General features: G+C 44.2%; 2 protein-coding genes across 2 annotated transcripts in view; one reads left to right on the forward strand and one right to left on the reverse strand.

Moving 5' to 3' along the window:
• Positions 1 to 13,951, reverse strand: part of Dclre1a (DNA cross-link repair 1A) — a 23,128-nt gene extending 9,177 nt beyond the window's left edge. The window contains exons 1-8 of the mRNA XM_005352522.3: positions 13,877 to 13,951; positions 12,342 to 13,404; positions 9,729 to 11,357; positions 8,247 to 8,380; positions 7,294 to 7,412; positions 6,038 to 6,178; positions 4,154 to 4,299; positions 3,006 to 3,160 (exon numbers count right to left, since the gene is read on the reverse strand). Of these exons, the coding sequence (XP_005352579.1) occupies positions 3,006 to 3,160; positions 4,154 to 4,299; positions 6,038 to 6,178; positions 7,294 to 7,412; positions 8,247 to 8,380; positions 9,729 to 11,357; positions 12,342 to 12,810 (2,793 nt within the window). The 5' untranslated portion in view covers positions 12,811 to 13,404; positions 13,877 to 13,951. The remainder of the gene's footprint in view (positions 1 to 3,005; positions 3,161 to 4,153; positions 4,300 to 6,037; positions 6,179 to 7,293; positions 7,413 to 8,246; positions 8,381 to 9,728; positions 11,358 to 12,341; positions 13,405 to 13,876) is intronic.
• Positions 13,952 to 14,135: 184 nt separating this feature from the next.
• Nhlrc2 (NHL repeat containing 2) overlaps positions 14,136 to 25,237 on the forward strand; it is a 51,883-nt gene continuing 40,781 nt past the window's right edge. Inside the window, exons 1-2 of the mRNA XM_005352523.2 lie at positions 14,136 to 14,522; positions 18,188 to 18,340. Coding sequence (XP_005352580.1) covers positions 14,345 to 14,522; positions 18,188 to 18,340 — 331 coding nt within the window. The 5' untranslated portion in view covers positions 14,136 to 14,344. The remainder of the gene's footprint in view (positions 14,523 to 18,187; positions 18,341 to 25,237) is intronic.

Here is a 25,237-nt window from a genome sequence, read left to right on the forward strand (position 1 = left end):
TTTGCAGCATCGCTACCAACTTACCCACTTCTATTTGTTTCTTCAAGACTACCTGAAAGAATTAAATGAGAACCTAGGAGACAAATCGGTTATTCTAAAAATAGCATGTGATATAAACCAGTGCTACAAATAGAAACCCATGGTTCCATGAGCCAAATCTGCAGAGAAGGCTGCCAGCAACCACTAGCTGTACGCTAGCTACAACTGCAGGACTTCTCACGAGGAAAGCTATTATAAACTATTCGGTCAACACAAAGTCCCTGACTTATGACTGTCTCTCTCTGTTTATTAGTAACCAGTTTGTGAGGAAAACGCCTTGGTAATGTCACCAGTTTCCTTCAGAAGGCCAACCATCCCCCACAGCATCCGTAGATCGTGTCTTACCACATTTAGACAATACGGGTTAAGTCTGAGGTGGCAGTCAACCATATGACGCCTGTAAGACCTTGGCATGAGCCAGAGTGTGAATTAAGCATCATTCGCAGGATTTCAGCCTTAACTTTCAGATACGAGAGTGCACATGATCGTGTATGTGTTCAGGTATGTGTTGTGCTTGTGCAGGCCAGAGGGTCATCTCGTGTGTTGTTCATTGGGCTCCATCTGCTTTTAAAACAGGCTTTTTCACTATCTGAAGCTTGCCAAGTCACCTCAGCTAGCTGGTCAGGGAGGTCTAGAGACTCCCCTGTCTGCTTCCCAGGGCTAAGACTGCAAAGCACACACAGGGCTCAAGTCTCCGCAGGCCGTCTCAACAGTAGTTACTGTCTGTCTGTTTCACTATAGCCATCCAAACGTGAGCACGGGGTTATTTCACTGTGGTTGGGGTCTGTAATGTCCTGACAGCTTACAGCACTGGGCCTCCTGCATCGCGTGTGCCTTCTTTGGACGGTCTTCTCGCCCCTTCCTTAGCTCCCTCCCATCGAGACTGCACTGCACAGCCCCTGTGCTGGTCAGCACGGCTGCTCTAGTCAGTCTGCCTTCCTTCCTTCTGGCCTTCTCTGCAGCAGACAGCATCTGGCAACACCCTTTTGAAAAGTTCTAACCCCTCAACCTCCATTACACTAACTAGCCACCCTGACAATCTGCTCAGATGAAACAAACCAAGTAGGGAATTAAAAAGTGCTGCCTATCATCCAGGACAGTGCCACGCATCCTTCAGAGTAACCAGCGTCCCCTGAGACTCTCCACCAGGCAGGACAGTGCCACACATCCTTCAGAGTAACCAGCGTCCCCTGAGACTCTCTGCCAGGTAAGACAGTGCCACGCATCCTTCAGAGTAACCAGCGTCCCCTGAGACTCTCCGCCAGGCAGGCGGCTCCCAAACTGAAAACACTCCCAGGGATGACTCAATTAGCAATGTGCAAAACCCTGCCTTGGCGAAACCTGAAAACGTATGGATGACAAACCCAGAAAAATAGGTCCTAAACTTATCCTTTCAGCTCCTGCGCAAAGGTGTGCGGGGAGAATCCCTGCTCAGATGGGATAAACCGGACTCTCTGAACATAGCGGACAATGAGGACTACTGAGAACTCAAGAACAATGGCAATGGGTTTTTGATTCTAGTGCACGTGCTGGCTTTGGGGGGGCCTGGGCAGTTTGGATGCTCAACTTACTAAACCTGGATGGAGGTGGGCGGTCCTTGGACTTCCCACAGGTCAGGGAACCCTGATGGCTCTTCAAGCTGATGAGGGAGAAGGAATTGATCGGGGGAGGGGGAGGGAAATGGGAGGCGGTGGCGGGGAGGAGGCAGAAATCCTCAATAAATAAATAAATTTAAAAAAAAAAAAAAGAATCCCTGCTCAGGAAGCAGCATTCATTTTCTTGATAGCTTGTTATTTGTGAGGCACAGGCTTCCTAGTTTAAAAAGCTTCAGAAAAGCTATGACTAATAAAAATCCAGAGTCAGATACTGGGGTTCAACCTTAAGGTCAGAAAAGCAAAACAGCCAGCCACTGGCTCTTACCTCTACCTCAAACCGAAATGGGGGCAAGATCCAGTCTCCACAAATCCTCAAACTCCACACCACCCCCGAGTTCCTGTCTCCTCCCCTATATATTCCTCTCTCCACCCAGCCATATGGCTCTTGTCTCTACCTCCCTAGTGCTGGGATTAAAGGTGTGTGATACCAAGTGTTGGGATCACCTTATGTTTCTCTTTTAGACAGATTCAATTTTCTGTTGCCTAGCGTGGCCTTGAATTCCCAGAGACCCGTCTGCTTCTGTCTCCCAAGTCCTGGAATTGAATGTGTGTGCCACCACTCCCTGGCCTGTATGGCTCACTAGTATGGCTAGTTTGTTTACTCTTTGATCTTCAGGCAAGCTTTATTTATTAAAAACAAATAATATACTCCTATTTCCCTTTTTGTCTAAAATAAAAAAGGCTATAACTAATATAAGAAAAACTATATACAATAAGTACAATAACTATATACCATACAGGCAGTAAGTACATCAACAGTGTCTAGTCCATTTGCATTTGATAACTTCAGAGAAAACACTCCATATCTCTCCTATCTTGGTGAGTCCAAAGTCTTGTACCTAATTTACTTTCTATCGTAACTTGCTTTCTGCATCTGGTAAACTATAACTACAACTATCTAACCTTCAACTCCCTCAGGACCTAAGAAGGAAATAATAACTCATTCAGTAGACACCAGTGTCTAATGACTAGGGCTAAATATCAGAACTGAACAGGACAAGCTTGAGGGGATGAACTTACACCTGTCTAACTCCCTCCCTCACCCTAGGAAGCATGGTCCTGGTACAGAAGTCTGGATAGCCAGATGGAGACACGTGATTCTGTTTGTGTGCCTTCCTTTGCGCTAATCCTCTAGTGTTTAAATTCCTTGTAGACATGTAAATTACTCTACAGAGGTACTCACATAGAAAAGCTAAAAGCATTAACTACTTCCCTTGGGGGGAACTTCATTCTTTCAGAATTCCTTAGAGTCAAATACAGATGAATACCTTTGCTGGTTCATCCTAAAAGACACACATCGCGAGTGCTTACCTTAAAATTAATTTGCATCATTGGGAGGAGGTGAACTGAAGAACTGGCCATGTCTGTAGTTATGAGGGAATTGACTTCTGGAATATTGAGGCTCTGTAAAGTCCTGTATTTTTCTTGGGACATGCCCACCTTTGAACCCAAAACATCAGCAACGGCTGTAGGCAAGCAAGAGATGAAAAACAATAAAATCATGGTTCGTTAAATAAACAGGGTTATAACTTACTCAAATTAAAAAAATAACTTGCCAAATAAAAAACAAATTCACAAAAATAAACATTCACACTTTCATCACAAATAGCCAAATGACTTTGCTCTTTAGTTAGTGGAATTAACAACCAAAGCCAAAGATTTATTTTTAAAGGTCTATACTTATTTAAAAACCACAGAAGAAGTATAGAAGGCAGAGATGCCAAAAGGGCTCAGTGGTTAGGGGTGCATATCGCTCTTGCAGAGGCCCCAAGTTTGTCCTCAGCATCCTAGATGGCGACTCACAACCACGTGTAATTCCAGCTCCAAGGCAATTGGGTGCCTGCCGTCTTCTGGCCTCTGTGGGCACCTGTACTCACATGTACAAATATGTATACACGTACACATGATTAAAGATAAAATTAGTCATAAAAAAGTAAGCGGTAGTTGGAAAGGAAGACATGTTGAACCCTGGCCATATCATTCCATCTCTTGGAAGCTGACTTAGTATGGTCATATTTAAGAAGAAATAGGGAGCACTCCGCAGAGACAAAACAACACATCACCTAGACAAACTACAGGAAGACAGGAGAAACCACTCAAGAGTGAAAGTTGTATTACTCTCTGACAGTTTGCTGGTGGTTACCGCAGGAATGGCACAATATGGCTGTGCAGTAAGCACCTTTCCGAGCTAATTAAAATCACAATGCTACACAGAATTTGCTGATAAACAGTCTGTACATAAGTGTCAACGTAATGCACTTATCAAATGTTTCCATAAATTTTAGCCTTCTGGTTTAAATTTATCAAACGCTACCCATCTTCCCTTTAACTTCAAAGGTAATACTGGATCATTTCAGAAAATAAATATCAAATGCAAGAGCAGAGACTGAAAGGGCCCTTTGCAAGAGAATCTGATCTTTATAATATATTAATGCAAATTAGACACCGCTCACACCCACCTAGGAAGACTTTCTCCTTTCCGATACAGTACGTGCCACAGACAACAAGAGCACGAGGGTTTAGAGTTACGGCCTCAAAGGCAGTGTTGATGGCAAACTGGATAACCTCCTGCTGGGACGGGAAGGTAAATTCTGGGCTGCAGTATCTGTGACAAGGAAACACAGTTCTTGTTAACAGGGGAATATGAAACTGGCTCTATTGGATGCTGCTTTAGAGGAATGTAACCAGCCAGTTACATTCTCCGCGAGTACCAAGTATTCAAAGGACTTCCTCACACTGCCTAGAATGAAAATGCTCATTTCCAGTCACTGCCAATTTATGGTAGGGTAAGAGTTTTTCACAGATATTTTAATTATGTTTTTATCATCCTCAAAGAAATTTCCTGTTGGAATATTTTCTTCTCAATAAGAATATTTCCACCCAGTTACCCATTTTAACTATGAATGATAAACCTCAGTACCTATTTTTAAAACCCAAGTAACTATCAAAGAAAATATAATTGAAAGAGATTATATTTGTAGGAAAGAATTCTGACTTAATAAATAGGAAACTTAACATGAATTTTAATGTGACATTTCACATTAACGGTGCTGTCCACAGGGCTATCACCTTTCACAGATATATAAATGCATACATCACAAGAATATAGCAGACATGGGGCTGGAGAGATAGCTTAGGGGTTAAGAGGACATGCTGTTCTTCCAGGGGACCTGAGTTCAGTTCCCAGCACCCATATCAGTCAGATGCCAACCTAGCCTGTGACGCCAGCTCCAGGGGATCTAGTGTCGTAGGCCCCCACTGGCACTGCACTCAACTGCATACTCACACAGACACACAATTAAAAACAACGAAACAAATCATTTAAAAAATACAACAGCTCTATCTGGACCCAGATACAAAACACCCAGTGAAGAACTGGCCCCAAGCTGTTATCTGCATATATTTTAAGATGAAAAGAGTGATTTTGCTAAAATATAACATACTGTAAACACCAAACAAATGATTTCCCATGACTTTCAGAATTGTTTTTGCTATTCAGCCATCAAAAACAGGAAAGAATCTGGATACTTTCTCTTATGAAAACTCACAAAGACATTCAGAACCATACGAAGAATAAACACTTCTTTATTTATCTATTACTTAAAGGACACAGGAGGACACAACATCACTATGAGCCACTGGCTGGGACTTAGGGACACAGGAGGAAACAGTGTCACTGTGAGCCACTACCTGTGGGAAGGCTTGTCCTTTGTGCATCTGCTTTTTATATCTCATCCAAAAAATCCTAGAAATTTTTAATAATATTAATTCCCAACAAAACAATGGGTTATTTTAATATATGACATTACATTGTATGTAATAAATATTTATAATTTTGTCAATTATATCTTAATAAAGCTGAGACTACATAATTCAAATATAATCTCTTATGCAATTATATTTGTATCACTGAAGAATTCAAAGGTGCTACTTAAAAATTACCTTTTTAAGAAAAGAACAAAAATAATTCCAATAGTTACAAACAAAACTACATTGTAGCCCGTTTCCCCTTCACAATTATACCCAACAACTATATAGACCTTTGGAAAAAGAATAATTTAAAGGGGATTTTCTTAAAAATCTGTTTTCCAAATTTTCTGTTTTTAGTAACAGAATTGTCCTATAAAAATTTTCAAAAATAAAATAACAATAAATTATGACATTTAATTCTAAATTTGCCTTTTAGCAGGTATATTTTAAATGGCATCCTTTTGATAAACAGTCTTAAAAATAATTGGCTGTAAACCATCACTTTAATTATCTAAGCAAAAGCTTAAATTACCCATAAAATGTAGAGCAGAGCTCTCGGTGAGAAGAGAGCACCCAAAGAAAGCATGTCTTACGTGGTGTCTAAGTAGAGCGTGTGGACTCTGTGGCCTGCGAGAAGAGAGCGCTCCATGCTGGGGTTGGCTCGGAAGTCTCCCGTGTGCAGTATGACAGGGCCATTGGGAAGACGGAAAAGGATCATGGTAGCACCTGGACAGCTGGACAGAGATATCTTAGAGGAGCACAGACAAAGAACTTGGACCAAGGGCATTTCTTTCAGCATCAGTGGGAGCATGAACTTTATGAGCTGAGCACAGGTGTATGGTGGGGGGAATTGGGGAGGGAGCTGCCCAGGCCTACGGGTAAACAGTCCTAAGAAATCCTGGTTCCAGGACAGGCTGGCCCCTCAGCCCTCAGGACAGTTTCTGATTGATGAAAAGATACTAGCTTGAACAAGCAGTTATGTGAACTATGTCATCTGTGGTAAATATTTCAATAACATCAACTCCAAAAAATATCAGAACTCAAACTGGCCATGAACAAAAGGAATACTAGCAAGGCTGGACAACAACTTTTTTTTTCTTTTAAAGAATCTAACATGCTAATATAATATTGGCCTGGACTTCAGCAAGTCTAGATTTAGCCTTCTTCTTTCTCTAAATACCCGTGATCTCTATGGATAGGCTCACAGCCCAGAAGGAAGCATAGCTGGTAGCTGTGTTTGGGCGACATGAATCCTGATGGTACCTTATACTGGGGGACAGTCATAGAGGGGAAAAGATCTCACTGAGGGAGGCAGGGAGAAGAAAAAGAAAGAGACAGGTAGGGGAGAACAACAGAGACAGAGGAAAAAAAAACCCTATTTCCATGGGAAAAAGAAACATTCCAAATCTTTACAGTCTAAAATTGAATTATTATTATTTATTATTTAGCTTAAAATCATTTAGTTTAGGGTGGGAAGCAAGGCACCAATCCTCTGGTATCCAAATGGAATATAAGATTTCTCTTTATGCAAATTATATTTAAGAACATGGAAAACATCTCTGAAGAACAGTGACAACGTACTTTTTAAAAAGATGAAGTGTCATAAGTCAACATGGGTTGACAACATGGGTTACATAACAGATTCTCTCTCTACTTAATCTAATACTAAAATTATTTTTTCAAAAGTAGAAATAGGATTTACTCCAGTTAAGAGCCAAGTTCGTTAGCTCCAGGCTCTAGACCAAGCCCGCCACTGTTCCCTTTGTCAACACTTTAAAACAGGCACCCTACATGAGACTGCTGTCCTGCCTTCTGCGTCAAGTGAAAGGAGGAGGGACTTCACACTTACTGATTGGCATCCAGCAAAACAACCTTGACACCGTCCACTACACACTCAGTGTCCATCGGCAGCTGATGGACGTACTGCTCTTGCACACGGAGCTTCTGCTTCAACAAGTTGCCGGTTATCTGCAGATGGTGAATTCGTTAGTGCGGCAGCAGGACACTGAGAGTTGTGCGTCAGCGCAGCTGAGAACCATGCTGTCTGGGTAATCTCTGAAGGCTCCATCCACACCGGGAAAAAGTCTGTAAGACAGCCTCGCTACTCTTCTGCCTGCTCACCTGGGAAAGCTCGCTGTTCCCTGCAGGAGGCACAAAATGCTTCCTCACCTGGTCACGGCCCACTAGTATGGGTTTTCCCGTGTTTCTTCCTGGTATGTGGTGGAGACTCTGAACTTTCTGGAAACCTAAAGTACACATTTCTGAGGTGCCTGTGCCTCTCCACAAACTACCCGAGAGGACACTTCATGTCTGCTGTGAGGATTAAATCAAAATCCAGAAAAAGCCCCTGGGAACCGGAATTAAAATGTTCACCGTCTAACAGGCAGTTGAAGGTATTCTGTACAGTGAAACTCCCTCTCTCTTTGGCTGGGGACAGGGTCTGAGGTAGCACTGTTGCAGAACAGCCCCACCTTAGCATTATCTGTGGATGTTAGCCCTGGAAGCTACAAGTCCTCTACGGTTAAGTTACTGCCTGTATATCGGTTCGGCACTCCAAAGAGTGTTTGCTGAGTAAAACTATTGAGTATCCTGTGGGAATGTTTATTATTCTCACATAATAAAATTCATTGGTAAAAGCAGGTTGTAACTGTTGAGAGTGACAGTTTGGGATCTGCTTTATCCTTCTTCACTATAATGCTGGCTGGTCTAGTTTTCAATATTCTATTTTTTTTTTTTTTTTTTACCATGCTTCTCAAAGTCACAACATTGCACCAAGCCAGAGTTTAAAACGCTAAAACTTACCTTACTACAGTAAATTGGGAATGTGGAGTCCTTAGACAAGCCGGCATAGTGATCGGAATGGAAATGCGTGAGGAAATAGGCGGTGCAGCCTTCAACCTCACCGTACTGGAAAGCGTCCACGGTGAAGCCAGTTCCTGCAACGAGATGCCCCCGTGGGATGAACAGGAGCCAAGGTGGTCATGCATGTACCTGGGTTCCCTCAAAGATCAGGCCCCTCTGATCGGTACCTCTCATATAACTCTCAATTTAACTAGGATTTACTTAAAACGTAAATTTACCAAAAGGTAAGAATAACTTTCGTGTCTACTAAATATCCCAGTATAGAGGCTTGGGCATAGTCTCACCAAAAACAATTAGTTAAAAGACACTAAGTTACAAACCAATCATTTCTTTGCCCCAATTAATACTTTTACAATGCTGATACTTAGGGGGCAATTGAAATCTCTCATTTCTACAAAGCAGTGAACGGAGAAGGACTTAGAAGTCCAAAACCATGAATTCCCCACGGGGAGACACTTATTCACTTCTCTAGGGTTGGAAATGGTAGGGGCCAAAGGCATTACAAAGGCTGCAGTTTTCCCTGGTAGGGCCACAGTAAGTACGAGACAGACGGGGCTATCTACAGTCCTCGTTTCGTTTCAGGGTAGTGGGGAGCAAGGACAGAAGAAGGGATGGCCTCAAGAGTCTCCCCAGAGGAACAATAACAAAAATTAAGTTGAGAAATACTGTTCTGATATGAGCTTATGGAAGAAAGAGCAGATGGTGCCGGCAGGTGATGCGCGGGTAAAGACTCAGCTTCACATTTCTGCTGAGGCCACCAATACACAGCACACAGAGTGCAAAAGCAAATTGCAATCATCGCTGCAAACAAAACATCAGTGACGCATTTTTATGCGGTATTTAGAAGCTGAGGATATTACTGCTGTCTTATTGTGTGCCACTGAAGAGTTAGTGGTTTCTTTAGTAACAGAATTCATTTCCATGCGCATTTTTGTATGAACTCATCTGTGAAGGCCTGGGCAGATACTCATTTGGAATATATAAACACACGAGTTCTGATTGCTCTGAAACTGGCACTTGAGGCAGCACAGCCTGCTATCCTCCCCTTCTCTTGAGCCGCTGTGCTGCCTCGGCAGTGCTCAGCCACAGGATTTTATGATATGTGCACCGACGTCGTCTTTTCTTTCCAGCTAAATGGAACCTCCACTGCTCACTGGCCTTCCTGTAATCTATAACAGCTACCTAATCATTACAGAAGCATATAGAAAATAAATGCTTGATAAAATTCTGGTGATAATGGAGAAACAAAAACAAAAAACAAAAGTCTCAATTCTGTTAAAAGATTCATAAAGTGTTATAAAGAGCAAATAAAATATATGCTGAACACTAATTATTTCAAATATATCCACCCAGTGACAAGGAAAGTGAAGTTAAACACTGCTGTGTCTCCGCTGGGAAGCAGAAGTCAGTATTTCAACTTACCGGGGATTCTCTTATAGAACGGACAGGCTCTTCTTGCTTCCCTGGCACCAGACGACTCTGAAATGCCTCTGCTCCCTCTCTGCCGCCTGTCAAGAGTCCGGCTTACAAAGGCTTTGCTTTGGTTTAAACTGACTGCTCCCACTTCTAACCTCTGAGGTGCTCCTTCCCACGGTGAATCTGACTTTTTATGTCTCTTCCTTTGACGTTGTGTCCTCTCTTGGGACAGTTCCGTAGAGTGCTGACTCTCATTTAAATTCCCTGAATCCAATTCTAAGTCACTTAGGGAGTTTTCCGCTTTCCTCTTGCGCGGCGGGCGCCTCTTGTCCTTAGGACTCACACCTGGACTGGCATTTGGCCCACCTACCGCACTTGCCCTCGGCGACGGCTCTGCTTGTTTTTTGGGTGGTAATCCAAAAAACACACCTATGTCCATCTGCTTCATTGCCTTCTTGGAAGGTTGACTGGCATTGCACTTGGGACTGGAGGGCAAAGTGCTCAAAGATTTGGCGAGAGGCGCACCAGAAGGCTTTTCTCCCTTTCTGCAGGCACAGGCCGAGTTAGCGATGGTAGCACCCAAGCCCTTACTCCCTAACCCTCTTATTTGACTTTGGGTCGGATGCAAAGGCAGGTGATCTCCTCCCTCCTTTTCAGGCGGCTTTGACGTGGCACTTGTACGGAATGGCAGAGAGACCTGACCGCTAACAGCTGACGTTTCAATTTTCTGTGTCTGTTGGCTTGATCCAAGTGAGTGAGATCTGGGCGGCTCACCAGGTTTGGCTTTAGTGGTTTGATCATCAGAAGCGGCACACCCTACTGTTAATGCAGGCGAAAACAAGAGCAAGCCCGTGTCTGTGTGTGGTGGGGCACCTCGGGACGGAAGCTGAAATGAACCTCTCACAGCACTGCCTTCACACAAGCCACTGAACTCAGCCTGAGCCAGCAGGCTTCTCGCCCGCGGGCGGACTCCCTCTCGCTCCTTCGGGAAGGGTTTATCAAGAAATGTTTCAAATATGGCAGAGCCATCTTCTTCCAGGCAGCTGTCCTTAGAGCTCTGGGTAGAGAACAGCTCCGGCTGTGAATCATCCGGCTCTCCATCGAAGTCGTAAGTCTCCGCATCACTCTGCAGCGGGGAGTAAGAGATCTCACAGCTGCCACTGTCGCCTTCCGGCGATGGCGCCCTCGTACTCTGGGAGCTGCTTTGACCGTTTAATGCCTCCGCGGAAAGAGGCAAATCACCTCCCACAAGCTTGTCCTTCTTAACAAACCCTGCACGTTGTGGAGCCAGGGACACCTGAGGGCCCGTGGAAGCGGGAATCTTTCTGTCAGTCTCGGCTGGAAGCTGGGATGTTTTTAGACATTGTACCAGCAACGAAGAATCCTCTAAAACTTTCCTTAAATTCTCCGTGTTCAGATGCACGGGCCATTTTTCCTCGGGGTTACAGGAAGGGTCTGGCTTTGCTGCAGTAAAATGTCCAGCAGGTGTGTGTGACGGGCTGCTGAGGGGCGCAGACACCTGTGTCGGGCTGCTGAGAGGTTCATTGCTAGCCCTACTCTGAGCAAGCAGGAGGTGAGTATATTTCTTAAAATGAGAAGGAATTGTGCAGGTACACCGAAGACCCTCGGGACACTCTGAAAATAGTTAAAAAAGAAAAAAAAGAGATCATTTTACACATAAACTTTGACAGCACTAACAAAGTAACCTCTAAGGACAAACACCACCGGTCACAATTTTATTTTGTTTTTGAGACAGCTTCTCTGTATAGCTCTGGCTTTCCTGGAACTCACTCTGTAGACCAGGCTGGCCGCGAACTCACAGAGATCCACTTGCCTTTGCAAGTGCTGGGATAAAAGGCATGCGCTACCACCCAGCCCACCGTGGGTAGCCTTGAAGAACTATGGCAATAGCTATGTCTAAGTGCATGATAGCTGTTACTGAGACCAACATTAAAACACCAAAGGTTAATTCAACATAGTTTTACAATGTACTATTTATTACATTTAAACCAAATACTTTTAGATTGCTTTTCAAATACTCTCTTCACAAGAAAATAATTTTAGATAACTTAAAAAAACAGTCATAACTCATTCTCCATATAGATCAAGTAAAATTTTCCACATGTTAAATATGACATTTATCTTAAAATATAATAACATGGCACCACTTCTGCTGCTGGCACATTTTTAAGAGACTCTGAGTCATTTCAGACGACCTTCTAGTTCCTCTTCCGGTTACTAACACGCATGATGCATACACATACCCATATTTAGAAACTAAATGTGTTTATAATTTCTATCGAACTCTAAAATAGGATAACAAATTGGCCTGGTTATTTAGCTTGTAGGGATCCTCATCCATAAAATGTTAATGCCATCTACCTTATGCTGTCCTTGTAAGAGTCAAGTAAGAGAAAGCAGAGCGGCAATAGCTCACGCAAACTTTAGTGAACATTTATGGAAAGTAACGGAGAAGCTGGGATGATGGCTCAGTCAATAAAGTACCTGCAGCACACACAAGGGCCTGGGTTCATATTACCAGCCCTTAAATAAGCAAGCCAGGCATGGCTGCACATTCTCATCTCCCAGCAATGGGGAGACAACACTGGGGCTTCTTACCTGTGTCAGAGATTGGTGGAGATTCCAAACACTCAAAAACATGCCATTGGGGCGTCTGACCTAGCAAGGAGGAAAAGGGCATCTGACAGCTTGGGCAGTATCCATCGTAAACTGGGCGTACCCTTGGGGACACTTGTTTCTTTTTGGGCGTCCTACGGCTCTTTCTTGGAGTAGTCTCTTTGCTTTCAGACTGCGGAACCTCCTCTCCAGCGCTAGAATTCTGACTGGCACCTACAGAAATCGGACAGCCTGTTTCTTCAAGGCATACGCCGGGGCCCTTTGGGTTGTCTTTATCGTCTGTGGTTCTTCTTTTGTTTCCTTTTCGTTTTGACTGGTCTTTTCCATCTGTTGCTTTTCCAACAGATTCTGGGATATTTTGAGAACAATTATTTGGATGTGCTGGTTTTGGTTTTCGTTTAGATTTATATTCCCAGATGTCTTTCTCCCAAAGTGTGTCTTCTTCTAACATGGCAAATGATTTTATGAGTATGTGAGCCTTTAGTAAATTCAGAGTCCTTTCCTTGCTACAGTTTTTAATAGGAACAAATATAACCAAAAGCCAACTAACTTGATGAGACTCTAAACCTTTGGTGATGATCGATATAGGCACACAACACACTTAGTAGCCGCTGCTCCGTTTATACCACAATAAATAAGAGGCCCTACCACAGGCTAATGTCTGTACCGTTTTCTTTACAGTGCGACACGGTTTCATTCAAGAATTTTTTTCTTTTCCAGGACTTGATTCATAAAAATAAGAATCAATCATGCCTTGAAAATTAAGCATGGTTGAGAAGTATCCGCCCAACAACTTTAAGACAGGCTCCATATAACTGTACTGAAGCTATCCTGGTTCTCGTTCACGTGGGCAAGCAAGCTCCCACTCACAAGTTGGGTCACAGTTCCTTGTCAATCGGGTGCTTCAGGTCACTACTGAAACAAGCCACACCATAATCAAAGAGGTGTGTTGGTGACAAAACTGCCCCTATTCGTGACTCATGGAGATCCGATCGGCTTCAGTTTCCCGGGTGACTCCATTTCTCCTCCACCACAGGACCAAACCCTGCACAGGGAACAAAGTTCAAACGAGTGAGACTTAGGCCACACTGCACTCCAGACAGCAGGGCCTGTCATCAGCCCCCTGTCCAGACGTCCAGAGAGGTCAAGTACAAAAAAAGCCCACAGGCTCCTCCGCAGCCCCTGCCTTTGGATCGGGGTGGGGGAAGGCCAAGGAAGGGTCAGAAGTGACTCTCAGGTTAGGCACTGACAGCTCCCAAAGCGCGGTGCCCTCTGCAGCCCGGCGGCTCGCCCTGGCATCCCTGTGGGTGCACCTGGGCTGGCAGCCCGGGACCAGCTGCAGCTGCCTCTCCGCGCCGCCTCCCCCGCTGCGAGACATGCCATTCGCTCTGGCACTTTCAGCACCGCCAGAGTAACAGGATACTCTTGTTGTTATTGTTGTTGTTGACACAGAACCACTGGCCTCACTCCCTACAATAACGACCCTTCTCCTTTGAGGATTCCTTCGCCCCCTTTACCTTTCAGCTCTTTCTTGGCGGGAACTGCCGTGCCGAATCGGCTGATCGCAGTGTAACAGTGGAACAACTGAGGAGTTTTTTGTTTTGTTTTTCTCAAGTAGGATCTTTTTAATTTGGATTTTATTTATGTTGGAAACCCTTCCGGGCTTCAAAGGGAATGGGTTCCCCAGCCCCTCTAGGGCGCGACCTGGGCGGCCTTTCCCGTGTCGAATCTGGGGCTCCGAACGTCCAGGCTTCGCGGCGGCGGCCCGGGACCTGGAAGGGGCGGGGAGGGCCGCGCAGGAGTTTGGTTACGCGCTGGGGAAGCACGGCCCTTTGGCCCCTGGCGTCAGAACGAAGGCATAGGGTAGACAGAAACGTGGGTGGCGCAGATCCGGGCGGGCCGGGCACCGCTCCGAGGCGGGAGGGCGGCGGCGCGTCGGTCCGAGCCGCGCCCTCGATCCCGGAGCCCTAGGCTGCTCGCCCAACATGGCGGCCCCCGCAGCGCGCAGTGCGAGCCTCTCGGGCCTGCTGCCCGCGCAAACCTCGCTCGAGTACGCCCTGCTGGACGCCGTCACCCAGCAGGAGAAGGACGACCTGATCTACCAGTATCTGCAGAAGGTGGACGGCTGGGAGCAGGACCTAGCGGTGCCCGAGTTTCCGGAAGGTGAGGGGCTGGCGTCGGGGATGGGGCCCCTCGCGGGTCCTCCGCTTCCTCGGGATGGGGAACGGAGCCCTTCCCGCCTGCTGGCAGGGGCGCTGGTCCCTGCGATCCGCCCACGTCCCTGAGGAGTTCCAGAGTGGCAACACGCGGGGGCGCGGGGTGCTCTGGAGGGTGAGGACCAGTGTTCGCATCTCTGCCTGGCCTGCCTCCCATGACCTCAGGGCCCCATGGATGTTGAGTGGCTTAGGTCTCCAGTGACCGGGGTACCCGGACCACCCTGTCCCTTCGTCTCTTATCCCAGCTTCACCGCTTCTTATTCCCGTCGAATACGTGCAACACAGACTGTTTTAAGCATTCCGGGAGAGAGTTTCCCTGAGGCTCAGTACAACCTCCAGGGCGCTCTTGTGTGTCTTGCCTTACAGTTAAGGAAACTGAGTCCCAGGAGGACTAGAGCACTTGCCCATTTGATAACACTAGAGTCGAACTACACTACGTTCTGCAGACCTCAGAGCTGATGCTTTTTCTAGCCCTGCCGCGCGCGCTTCCACGTTCAAAGCGGTGGCGGACCTACTGAGTTTTAAAAACTGAAGTCCGTTTTAGTTCAGCAGCCAGGGTTGAATCCTAGCTGTGGGGGTGTCAGAGCACAAGGAAATAGATACTCCCAGCAGTGTAGTTTAAACAAAATGCTGCCTTACCTTCACTTGGGAGTGTCATTGTTTAGCTTGCTGCTGTTGGCGTGGGTCCTGGCGGGGAAACTGAAACCACATGCATAGTTAATTGGTCACTTGTGGCAGGGTTCACGTCCCTCAGGATGTATCAGTACCTCTTCCATCCCACAACAGTCTTGAATGTCAGTGTCTTTCTTACCCTTTTGCACTTGACTTAAGGGGGGTTGCCACCTTTCCCCCTTTATTATTATAGTGGATTTAAAATAGTGTGGAATTGAAAAAACATGGCCGTGTAGAGGTTTATCCCATCAGAGAAACTTCAAAATAGCAGACATATATACAGGTGTATCCATATCGCCTGAAAGCTTTGTAATAAAGCAAGGAGGAAATACACCGTTAGAAACCAGCAAGCCATTGGCTAGACTTCTGGGAGAGCCTTTCAGTTTGCTTTACTACTGTGGTATTTGACCACTGTGACTCAAGGCATACTCAAGAAAAATAATCGGACTTTGTTTTCCAGATAGCTTGATTGTCTGCTGGACCCGACTGTTAAGGACAGCACGCTAAAAATGAACGAAGTGGTTGTAGCTCAGTGGTAACTGAGAGAGTACCCATGCCTCAGAAGCTGCCACCTGCAGTCTGATGGGCGGGTCCAGGCAGACCAACACTAAGCCCCTGTTCCTTCTTTGTTAGCCTTTTGCTTTTCAACACATTACTTGGCTTCTCCAGGTCTTGGTTTGTTTTTGCTTGTAAAGTGGAGCTAATATTTACTTTACAGGGTTATTATGTGGAGGGAATTGAGGCAAATTCTTGGGTAACAAGGAGACTTGCTGCGTTGGCAAGTCATTGTATTCGTTGTAATCATTGCTGCTGAAAACACATTATTCTATCTGTGAACACCTAGCACAATAACTTCAATGTGATAACACTCTGTGTCCTCAATACATCGCTTTTAACAATTTATAGAGACAGAATCTTAAATTTCTTGCATGTGGGATGTGAAATACATGTTAATTAGTTGATTTAATTAATAGTTTTGTGTCATCAATTAGGTATATAATACTTATAAGGAGAAATAATTAAATGTTTATTGAACCCTGAGACCTTTAAAGTATTTGGTGGAAATATTAATTTGATTTGAGATAATCTTTTCTAGGATTTTGTTATAATGGAATAACTGTAGTTCCCTTGCTACCATAGTCTCCATTCCTGTCTGGTTTCAGGAACCCTCTAGTTAACCACCTCAAAATAGTAAATGAAAAGTTCCCTAAAAGAACTCTCCCTACGTTTTAAGTTGTACATTATTCTAAGTAGCTCGGTGAAACTGTGCTCTCCTGTGTCTTCTCCAGCATGTCTGTCTTCTGTCTGTTCATGACTAGCCAAACCTGTCTACATTTCAGTGTCGTGTGTGCTGCTCCTCACCATGAGCCATTCAGTCGTTGTCTTGGTTTTCAGATCAGTGCTTGTGCTCAGATAATCTATTCCACTTCATAATGGCCCAAAATGCAGGAGTAATGATGATTGTTGGCTGTGCCACAAAGAACCCATGAAGTTCCTCTTGTAAAAGAGAAGGTGACTTTCCCGACTCTACAGATCTGTAGCAAGAGTGTATGTTAACCCATCAGATTGTGAACACGGAAAAAGAACTGCACAGTTTTGCCGTGTGCCTGAACTGCGAAGGTGGCTAAGTAAGGCAACACGTAAAGATGCAAGAGGGCCACTGGCCAGGCTCAGTACCCGCGGAAAGGGCCAGAGGGGACTCCTGTGTCTGTGTTCCCTATCCAACTATGGCTTTTAGTTTCTTTAAACTATTTCTGTCTACTTTGAGCTATAATTTGTGCTTTAATAGCTTTGTTTATTTACTTATAAGCAATAAATATCCTTGTTTTCTTAAATGAGTTAAATAAGGATGCTATACCTTTTAATTTAACAAAATCTTCATACTAAAGGGTTAAACTTTTGAGTCATTGTCAACTAATTATAAATTCTGTTAAAAAACTAGAGTTTAAGTTCCTATTTTTCTTTGAAGGGAAAGTAACATGATCTTCATTAGTGTTAATGTTTCTTCTAACTTTGCATTTAAAATGTTTTATTTTATACTTAGGGTTCCGTCAAACTCTAGAACATGGTAACTTCTCTTTTGTAAAATTATTTTAAGCACTTTATGTTTACCCTTGCATACATCCTGATCTTTTCCATATCTGCTTTTTAAACTTGATCTTGTTTTCGGTATTGCTTTTATATTTAATTATGCGTGTAGGGTTAGCCTCTCCCTTCACATAGATTGTACCCTCTCAACACAGCTCCTCGCTGGTCCGCTCTGCCCGACTACAGCGGCAGAAGCAGCTGACTCAATTTTTCCTGGCGCTTGCTAGGGCGACTTGCGGATAGCTGAATGGGGGGGGGGCACGAGTCTGTGCTCCCCACTTTGGGCGTCAAACTGTAAGCCAGATTTATATGTAAACATTAGCCCGAGGCGAACACGCCCCCTAATAGGTTGGGCTAACCCTACATATGCGTGCAGTTAGATTTTTAAAATAATTCCTATTTCCTCATGTTTTTGATTGACTGTGTTGACTTTATTCACTTCCCCTAGACTAGTCCACAATTTCTGAGAAAATTTAGTACTTTTTTTTTGTTACTACGCTCGCAGTTGCCTCATAACAGCGGATTTTCCGTTCTTAGCCTGTTACCATCCCTCCTCCTGTTTCTTCCCTTTGAGCCTTTAATCTCCACATGAGCTTTTACATTAAATCGTACATAACCTACCTGGTTACAATCATGAAGACGTTCTTATTTAGTAATAGAAAAGAGGCCCAGGTAGAAACAGAATAATAATTCAGATACCACAGACTTTAGTGCTGTCGTCTCTTAAAGTGTGTGACTACTTGCACTCATCTTGGAGAAAAGGTTCACATTTTAATGGGTAGTGTAGGTCAATTACCCCTTGTTCTTTCTTGTTTTCTTCAGTGGTTGTATTTTGTGTTTTGTAAACCCCAGGGTTAGAGTGGCTGAACACAGAAGAGCCTCTCTCCATTCACAAGGACCTGTGTGGGAAAGTGGTTGTCCTCGATTTCTTCACGTATTGCTGCATTAACTGTATCCACGTGCTGCCTGATCTCCACGCCCTGGAACGCAGGTTCTCTGATACAGGTATCTGCTTCTGATTGCTTACTCACAGACGGTTATACAGAGCTCCTTTGCTCCGAGGCTGTGGTGCGTGCTTCTAGGCGTGGTCCTAACCTGTGAGCAGGAAGACGCCATTTCCTGTGCTGTCAGGTTGGCCCTTCATTTCTAGAGCCCCTGATTTGCCTCCAGCTGCCACTAAACTGGCTGTGCCTGGTTTCCATGGGCTTCCTCATGAGCATGGGTTAAACTTAGTGATAACAGTTTGCTTAACTGAGAACCAGAATTTAGAGTTCAGGCTTTGTCTGAGGGTTCCTGCCTAATTTACTTTTTCATGATGAGATATTTAGAAAAGTCTTTTTCTATCCCAGGCTTAACTAAATTTGTTCTATGAGAAAAGTGAAACATCTGGCCCCAAATTGTTGCTCCTCTCTGTGTGACAGTGCAAAGGTTTAAATTACTTCGCAGGAAATGCCGTTAGGCCTCTGACGTGAAGCACAGTGGAGGGCAGAGCACAGCAGATCCTTTTCCTTTGACCTTGCATCTTTGAAAGATGATTTGTTGCAGTTAATATTTTCCAAAGCACACTGGGAAATCCTCTTACAGCATTAGAGCTTCTGGAGGTAGGAAGCATTGTGCTTAGAGTTTGCTGTCCAAGTTGGAAAATAATCAGGTTTTGATTTTTTGTTGACAACACGAGTAAAATTAATAAAGTGGTTTCATGTAGTTAAGTTTAAATGCAGCAGTAAGCTGTGTGAACAAGTTGGGGCCGCTGGTCCTCTGAGCAGATGTTGCCCTGGACCACGTGTATGCACAAATGCCAGATATCTTAGTATGTAGTCGAACAAGACCGCTGACAAAATCTAAAAATACAAATAAAGATTTAGATACTTTTAGCTATAAAATATTCTATTTGTACAATGCTAGCTGAAAGATTTACAAATGATTGAATCATCAAAACTTGATGTGTATGGATTTAAGAGCTGTGCTTTGTCATGCCCTGGGTAGTTTGTGCCTGCGTCTTTTATTCAAGCCAGCACATTTATTGAGCATGCTTCAGGAGTGTTTTTAGGAAATGTGGAACAAATCTGAATAAGAAGCATTAAGATGGCAAAATCCATTATTGTATAAAATTAATGTATGTAAATTTTTAAATTTTAATTACCTTAATAGTTTGCATACCAATCCCAGTTCCCACTCCCTTCCCTCCTCCCATCCCCTCCACTTTCCACCCTACCTCCCCCATCATCCACTCTCAGAGAGGGTAAGGCACATTGCTTTGGGGAAGCTGAGTGTCTTAGGGCTTCTATTGCTGTGAAGAGACACTGTGACCACAGCAACTTCTATAAATGGAAACATTTAATTGGGGTGACTTAGAGTTTCAGAGCATTAGTCCATTATTATCATGGCTGGCATGGCAGCATGCAGGTAGTGCTGCTGGGGAAGCAGCTGAGAGAGTTCTACATCCTGATCCACAGTCAGCAGAAAGAGATTGTGTCCCACACTGGGCATAGCATTGAGCAAAGGAGACCTCAAAGCCTGCCTCTACAGTGGCACACTTCCTCCAACAAGGCCACACCTAATAGTGCCACTCCTTATGGGCCAAGCATCCACCCACACGAGTCTGTGGAAAGGGAGGAGTTTGAGCACAGCCTGAATTACAGAGTGAAATGCCATTTCCAAACAAGGAGGGGGCGCTTAACTTCTGTCTTCAAAATTAACTTTATGGAGGTAAACTTGTGCCCCTGTGGAGAAATCCAGTCTCTTCACCAGCGGTGGGGTCATTTGCTCTCTCTCTATAGACAGTTTTATGAGGCAGCTATAAACTTGAAACTGGCCATAGGGAAGTATTTAGACCATGAGAATCAACACACACTATAAATCAAGGAATTTTGTAAATTGTTTTTGATCATTCCATCAAATCAAAGAGCTAGTTTGCTAGCATATTATGGGATGTGATTTGCTACCCAAGTGGCTGATTGCAAGGCTGGTAGATTGTAGACCAGTGGTTCTCAACTTGTGGGTTACGACCCCTTTGGGGATCACATGTCAGATATCCTTCATATCGGATACTTACATTACAATTCATGACACTAGCAAAATTACAGTTATGAAGTAGTAACGAGCTTATTTTATGGTTGGGGTCCACAGCATGAGTAACAGTGTTGAAAGGCTGCGGTGTTAGGAAGGTTAGGAGCCACTGCCACAGACTGACTGACTCCTCTGTGTCTCTGCATGTGGCTGTTGTGAATATTGTTTGTGGAATACATTTCTAAGCTTTGGAACCTGCTTTGGTAAGTGGTCTCAGACTTGCAATTTCCAAGAAACATTGCTGCAATAATATGCTACTCTATGAAAATCCTGGTAACTCCAAACAAGCATTCCAGACTTTTTTGGATAAGAGTGTTAGGGGCTGAGGTGATGCTTTTAACCAAACAATTTTACTTTCAATTCATTTTCTTTTTCAAGCCACCCTCAATGATAGTTCTTATAAAGGAGCAGTGAGGACTTAGAACCTAGGATTCCCAAGATAGTTGCCTTTGTGGCTCCAAGTGATCGCAGTGAAAGAACTCGAGCAAGGTCAAGAGGGGCTAGGAAGGACCAGATTTGGGGAGAGCACACGCAAGGTGTCAGGCCACTCTCCATGGACACACAACACACAGCTCCTTCAGCCAGGAGCTGGGACACCTTTAGCACACTGCCAGCCAGGGAACATACTGCCAGTTGTTAGGTTCCTCTCCCATGATTTGTGCTGGAGGTGCTTGCAGGAGCAGCTTCTTTTCTGTGGCCTGTTCCAGAATACCAGACTCCCTAGATGAAAACACTTATCTGGCCTAAACCACACGGTTTCTGCACAGCTTAGACATGGCAAGCCCTCTGCCTGTGCTAGAGAAAGTGGGAGCCTGTTGGCGTAGGTGCTGGGCAAGAGCCCTTCTTCCTCTAGGCTTTTTGGGAAGTTGGGTCTGCTATGTTAACTCTTACCTATATGTATTTTCCCCAATCCATCTATTTCTTATGCTGTGTTCTTAGATAGCTGAGCTCCTGTAGAGCTGTCGGTCATTTTATGGCACATTTTCAGGGCTTTAGTCTGACCAAGAACCTAATAACTTTTTTTGTCTTTTGTGTTTTGTTTCTGATCTCTGCTTCAATTTAATCTTGAGTGGTTTTGATTTCACTGTTTCCACTGCTTTAGGTGTTCTTACTGTCCAGTGTCCTCTGCCCATGGGTCACCTCCTTGCTTTGTTTCAGCCCCCCTAGCCCTGCCCCAGGCCCTCTGTATTACTGTTGTGTGTAGAGGCCAAGGTTGACTCAGGCTTCCTCCTCACTTGTGGAGTTCTCTTGTGAAGCTGGAGCTCACAGACTGGCTAAGCTGTCTGGCCAGCAGTCCCTGGGGTTGGCCTGCCTCTGTGTCTGCAGTGCTGTGATGACAGGGCCTCTGCTCTGCCCTTTGCATGGGCACCAGGAATCTGAATTCATATCTTCCCTTGAGCAGCAACACTGCCAACTGAGCCGTCTCCTGGCCCTCTTCCTTTTTAATACTATTACCCATACTGCCCCTGTGCCTGGGATGATTTCCTCTCCTTTTCATGTAATAAAGTTATGCTTGCCGTTTAGGCTGCGGGTTTTACGTTTTTAATGTCTTCGGAAGGCTTCAAATATTTTCAGTCCCTATATTTAACTAGATTTTTGTGTAGACTGTTGCTAAACTATACTTTCTGTTACAGTGTATACAATTGAATCTCTGTGTGTTTATCCTTCTGTCTTAGTCATCCTCTGTTGCTGCGAAGAGACACCATGACCAAAGCAACTCTTATAAAAGAAAGCATTTAATGGGGTTTTGCTTACAGTGTTAGAGGCTTAGTCCATAGTCGCCATGGCAAGGAGCAGACAGGCATGATACTAGAGCAGTAGCTAAGAGATTTACAGCCTGATCTGCAGGCAGCAGGCAGAGATAGAGACGTTGGGCCTGGCATGCCACACCTATTCCTCCTCCTTCCCAAGGAGATCCATTCCCTGGTGACTGTGCATTTAAATATTTGAGCCTATGGGGCCATTCTCATTCAGATCACCACACTTTCAAGTTTTTTAAATGATTTGTTTGACCAGATGGTGGTGGTGCACACCTTTAATCCCAGCAATCAGGAGGCAGAGGCAGACAGAGCTCTTTGAGTTCGAGGCTAGCCTGGTCTACAAGAGCTAATTCAAGAATAGGCTCCATAGCTACCTTGTCTAGAAAAACAGAAACAACAAAAGAAAAGAAAAGAAAAGAAAAGAAAAGAAAAGGTTTGCTTAGAAGTTATTTTATTACTGATACTTTGGAAAATGTTCTCCTTTCTTCTCTCTATTCCAGCCTTCTCACTCCTCCTTGCTTTCTTCTCTTGTTCTTTCCTACCATGTTTCTTTCTGGTTTTGATTCTTATGTTGGAAAGAGTCATAGGGGGAAGAATCTTCTCATCCTAACTTTTATGACCAAAAGCAAAATAGTTTGAGAAAAATATCTGAATATTTTAAGATACTTAATGCTAAAAAGTGAGAATAAATACACTACGAGCGAAAGTATCTGAATCAGTGTAGACATCCTATTTGTACTACCTTCTATTTACATGTTAGTGCCCCTGATTTGTGGCCTTGTGGGTGCTGCTCACGGCCTTTAATACCTGGGAGGCCCCATTTGTCATTGCTGAGTGCTTGTCAGATTGTGGCCTTTCAGTAATGTTTGAGTTTTAGATATAATAACAAGACAAGTACGGGTTTCTTTTTCCATCTTCATGGATAATGCACAAATAGGCATTCTTACCATAGATTTTATTTTCGTTCCTTAAGTCAAAATCTCTCACCTTTTCACTGGGACAGTATATGACTTCTTCACTGACAAACATGAATTTCTAGCATTACTGTTTCTGAGCTTTAGGACCATAATCATATACAATGTTGGTTACACAAACTCAGAACTAATACAGCAAGTGGCTGGCTAATGTGGGTAGTGGATTCAACATGGATACTTTGAAAAAGGGATTATAGACACCAGACATGATAAAGTGGGCCTGAGATTCCATTGTACTACTCAGGAGGGTGTGCAGTCTAAAACATGATTATTGACCTCTGTGATTTCCTGCTCAGTAATTTTAGATCACCAGGGCCATGGAAAGATGAGAAAGAAGGATGGATACTATGGTGATATTTCTAAGGAACTGAAGGAAGGTCAGGTTGTTACAACACCTTTGAGAAAAGCAAAAGATGTGGATATGTTTCTGGAACAATGAAGGATTTTCTACAAGGTAGTGACTCAGCCATATCCGTTCTTTAAAGAGATCAGTCTGACTTCTAGGGAGCAAACTCGCTGTGGGTAAGGGCTGTGTGGTCTCTGCAAACACCAGGGTTGGCAGAGTGACGATGGCAGTGTCTGCCGTTGGCTCAGACTTTTAGAAGCTGACATTGGACAGTTCGTTTTAGGCATATGAAAGTGCAGTGCAATTTTGGGGAAAAGTTCTCAGGTAACAGTTAATTCTACGTACACAGTTAAGTTTAAAGCATGCCTACATTAAAACTCTGCAAATTATGTGTGACCTCTTCCATAAAGATGGTTTCTGTACCTTAAGGGCCTAGGGGAGGATCTGGTGAGGTCTTGGTCATACCAGCAGCATGAAGGTCACCAAGCTACAAAGTACATGTGGCATCTCCCTTAAGGCTGGGTTCTGATGACTGAGAAACGATGCTCAAAATAAAGGCCTAGGAGGAAGGGTCCAGGGTTCAGCTGTGGCCTGGCCCTGCAGTTGGCACAGCTCAACAGGCTGTTAACCACACCCACTCCCAGCCTCTGGGTGACAACTGGTACACATCTCCTTTGTTGAGAAGACAGTCCTGTGTGTGTGTAACATCCTGGTTTCCCTAGTGCTTACCTGTGAGCACACAGTCCTTGTGATCTATCTCTACAGATGGATATGGAAGGCCTGGTAACGCTGTTCTGCTCTGTGAGATGGGGTAACAGACAGAAACCAGCTGTAGGGGGTTAGAGCAGTAGGGCGTAGTCATGAATTCAATATGGATTAATGAAGGCAACTCATGGGTTATTATGGAGACATTCTAGATGGAGTTCTTGCTTTTAGAATTGCATGTTTGATAATGTAGTTCTATAACAGAAAACACCAAAGAAAGTACGGATCTGGAGGGAAGGTTGTGATTCAGTTTGAAGTATCTCTGATACTTGTGTTTCATTTTCCACATAACTTGCATTGCACTTAGGATAAAGGGCTAAATTCTGACCATGATTTTCAAGGCAGGCTCTTTCTTCCTGATTGTTCTTAAGACCTTGAGCTTCCGTCCTCGTTGTATGTGCTGTCTTCTCTCCCTGAATCTTCTCCATCGCTCTCTGCCTCATTTCATCTCTCATCACTGAGATGTTGTTTAGGGGAAAGTAGGTAGAAAGTATCATGACACACTTTGATTAATAATATTTCAGCTGTATAATATGCATAAATGGCTTAACTTGTGAGTCCTTATTTGAATTTAGCTAATTTGGAATCATTGCTGTTATTTATTTCAGTGTTTGCCTTGTCCTAGATCTAGGCAGTGTCTTGCCCCGCAAGCTGCCTCCTGTGCTCATGCCATTTTTGGACTACTTCCTTTTCACACCAGAATATTTCTAGTTCCTCCTGTGCTTTCATAGCCCATCCCCCAAAGTTACCCTATCTTTAAGGAGCTCGTGGTTCCTAAGCTGACTTTGTATTTAGTTCAGTCCCTCTCAAAGACCTAAACAAGTCTTTCCAGCTGCCTCCCCCAGCAGTCACAGTGTTCATCTGAAGGGCAGGAGGAGTCACCTGTTACCCCTTATGTTTCATTTTAGCACCTCCATTACCGTGTGTGTGTGTGTGTGTGTGTGTGTGTGTGTGTGTGTGAGTGTGTGTGTGTGTGTGTGTGTGTGTG

This window comes from Microtus ochrogaster, chromosome 8 (assembly GCF_000317375.1).
Source record: "Microtus ochrogaster isolate Prairie Vole_2 chromosome 8, MicOch1.0, whole genome shotgun sequence".
Taxonomy (NCBI): Eukaryota; Metazoa; Chordata; class Mammalia; order Rodentia; family Cricetidae; genus Microtus; species Microtus ochrogaster.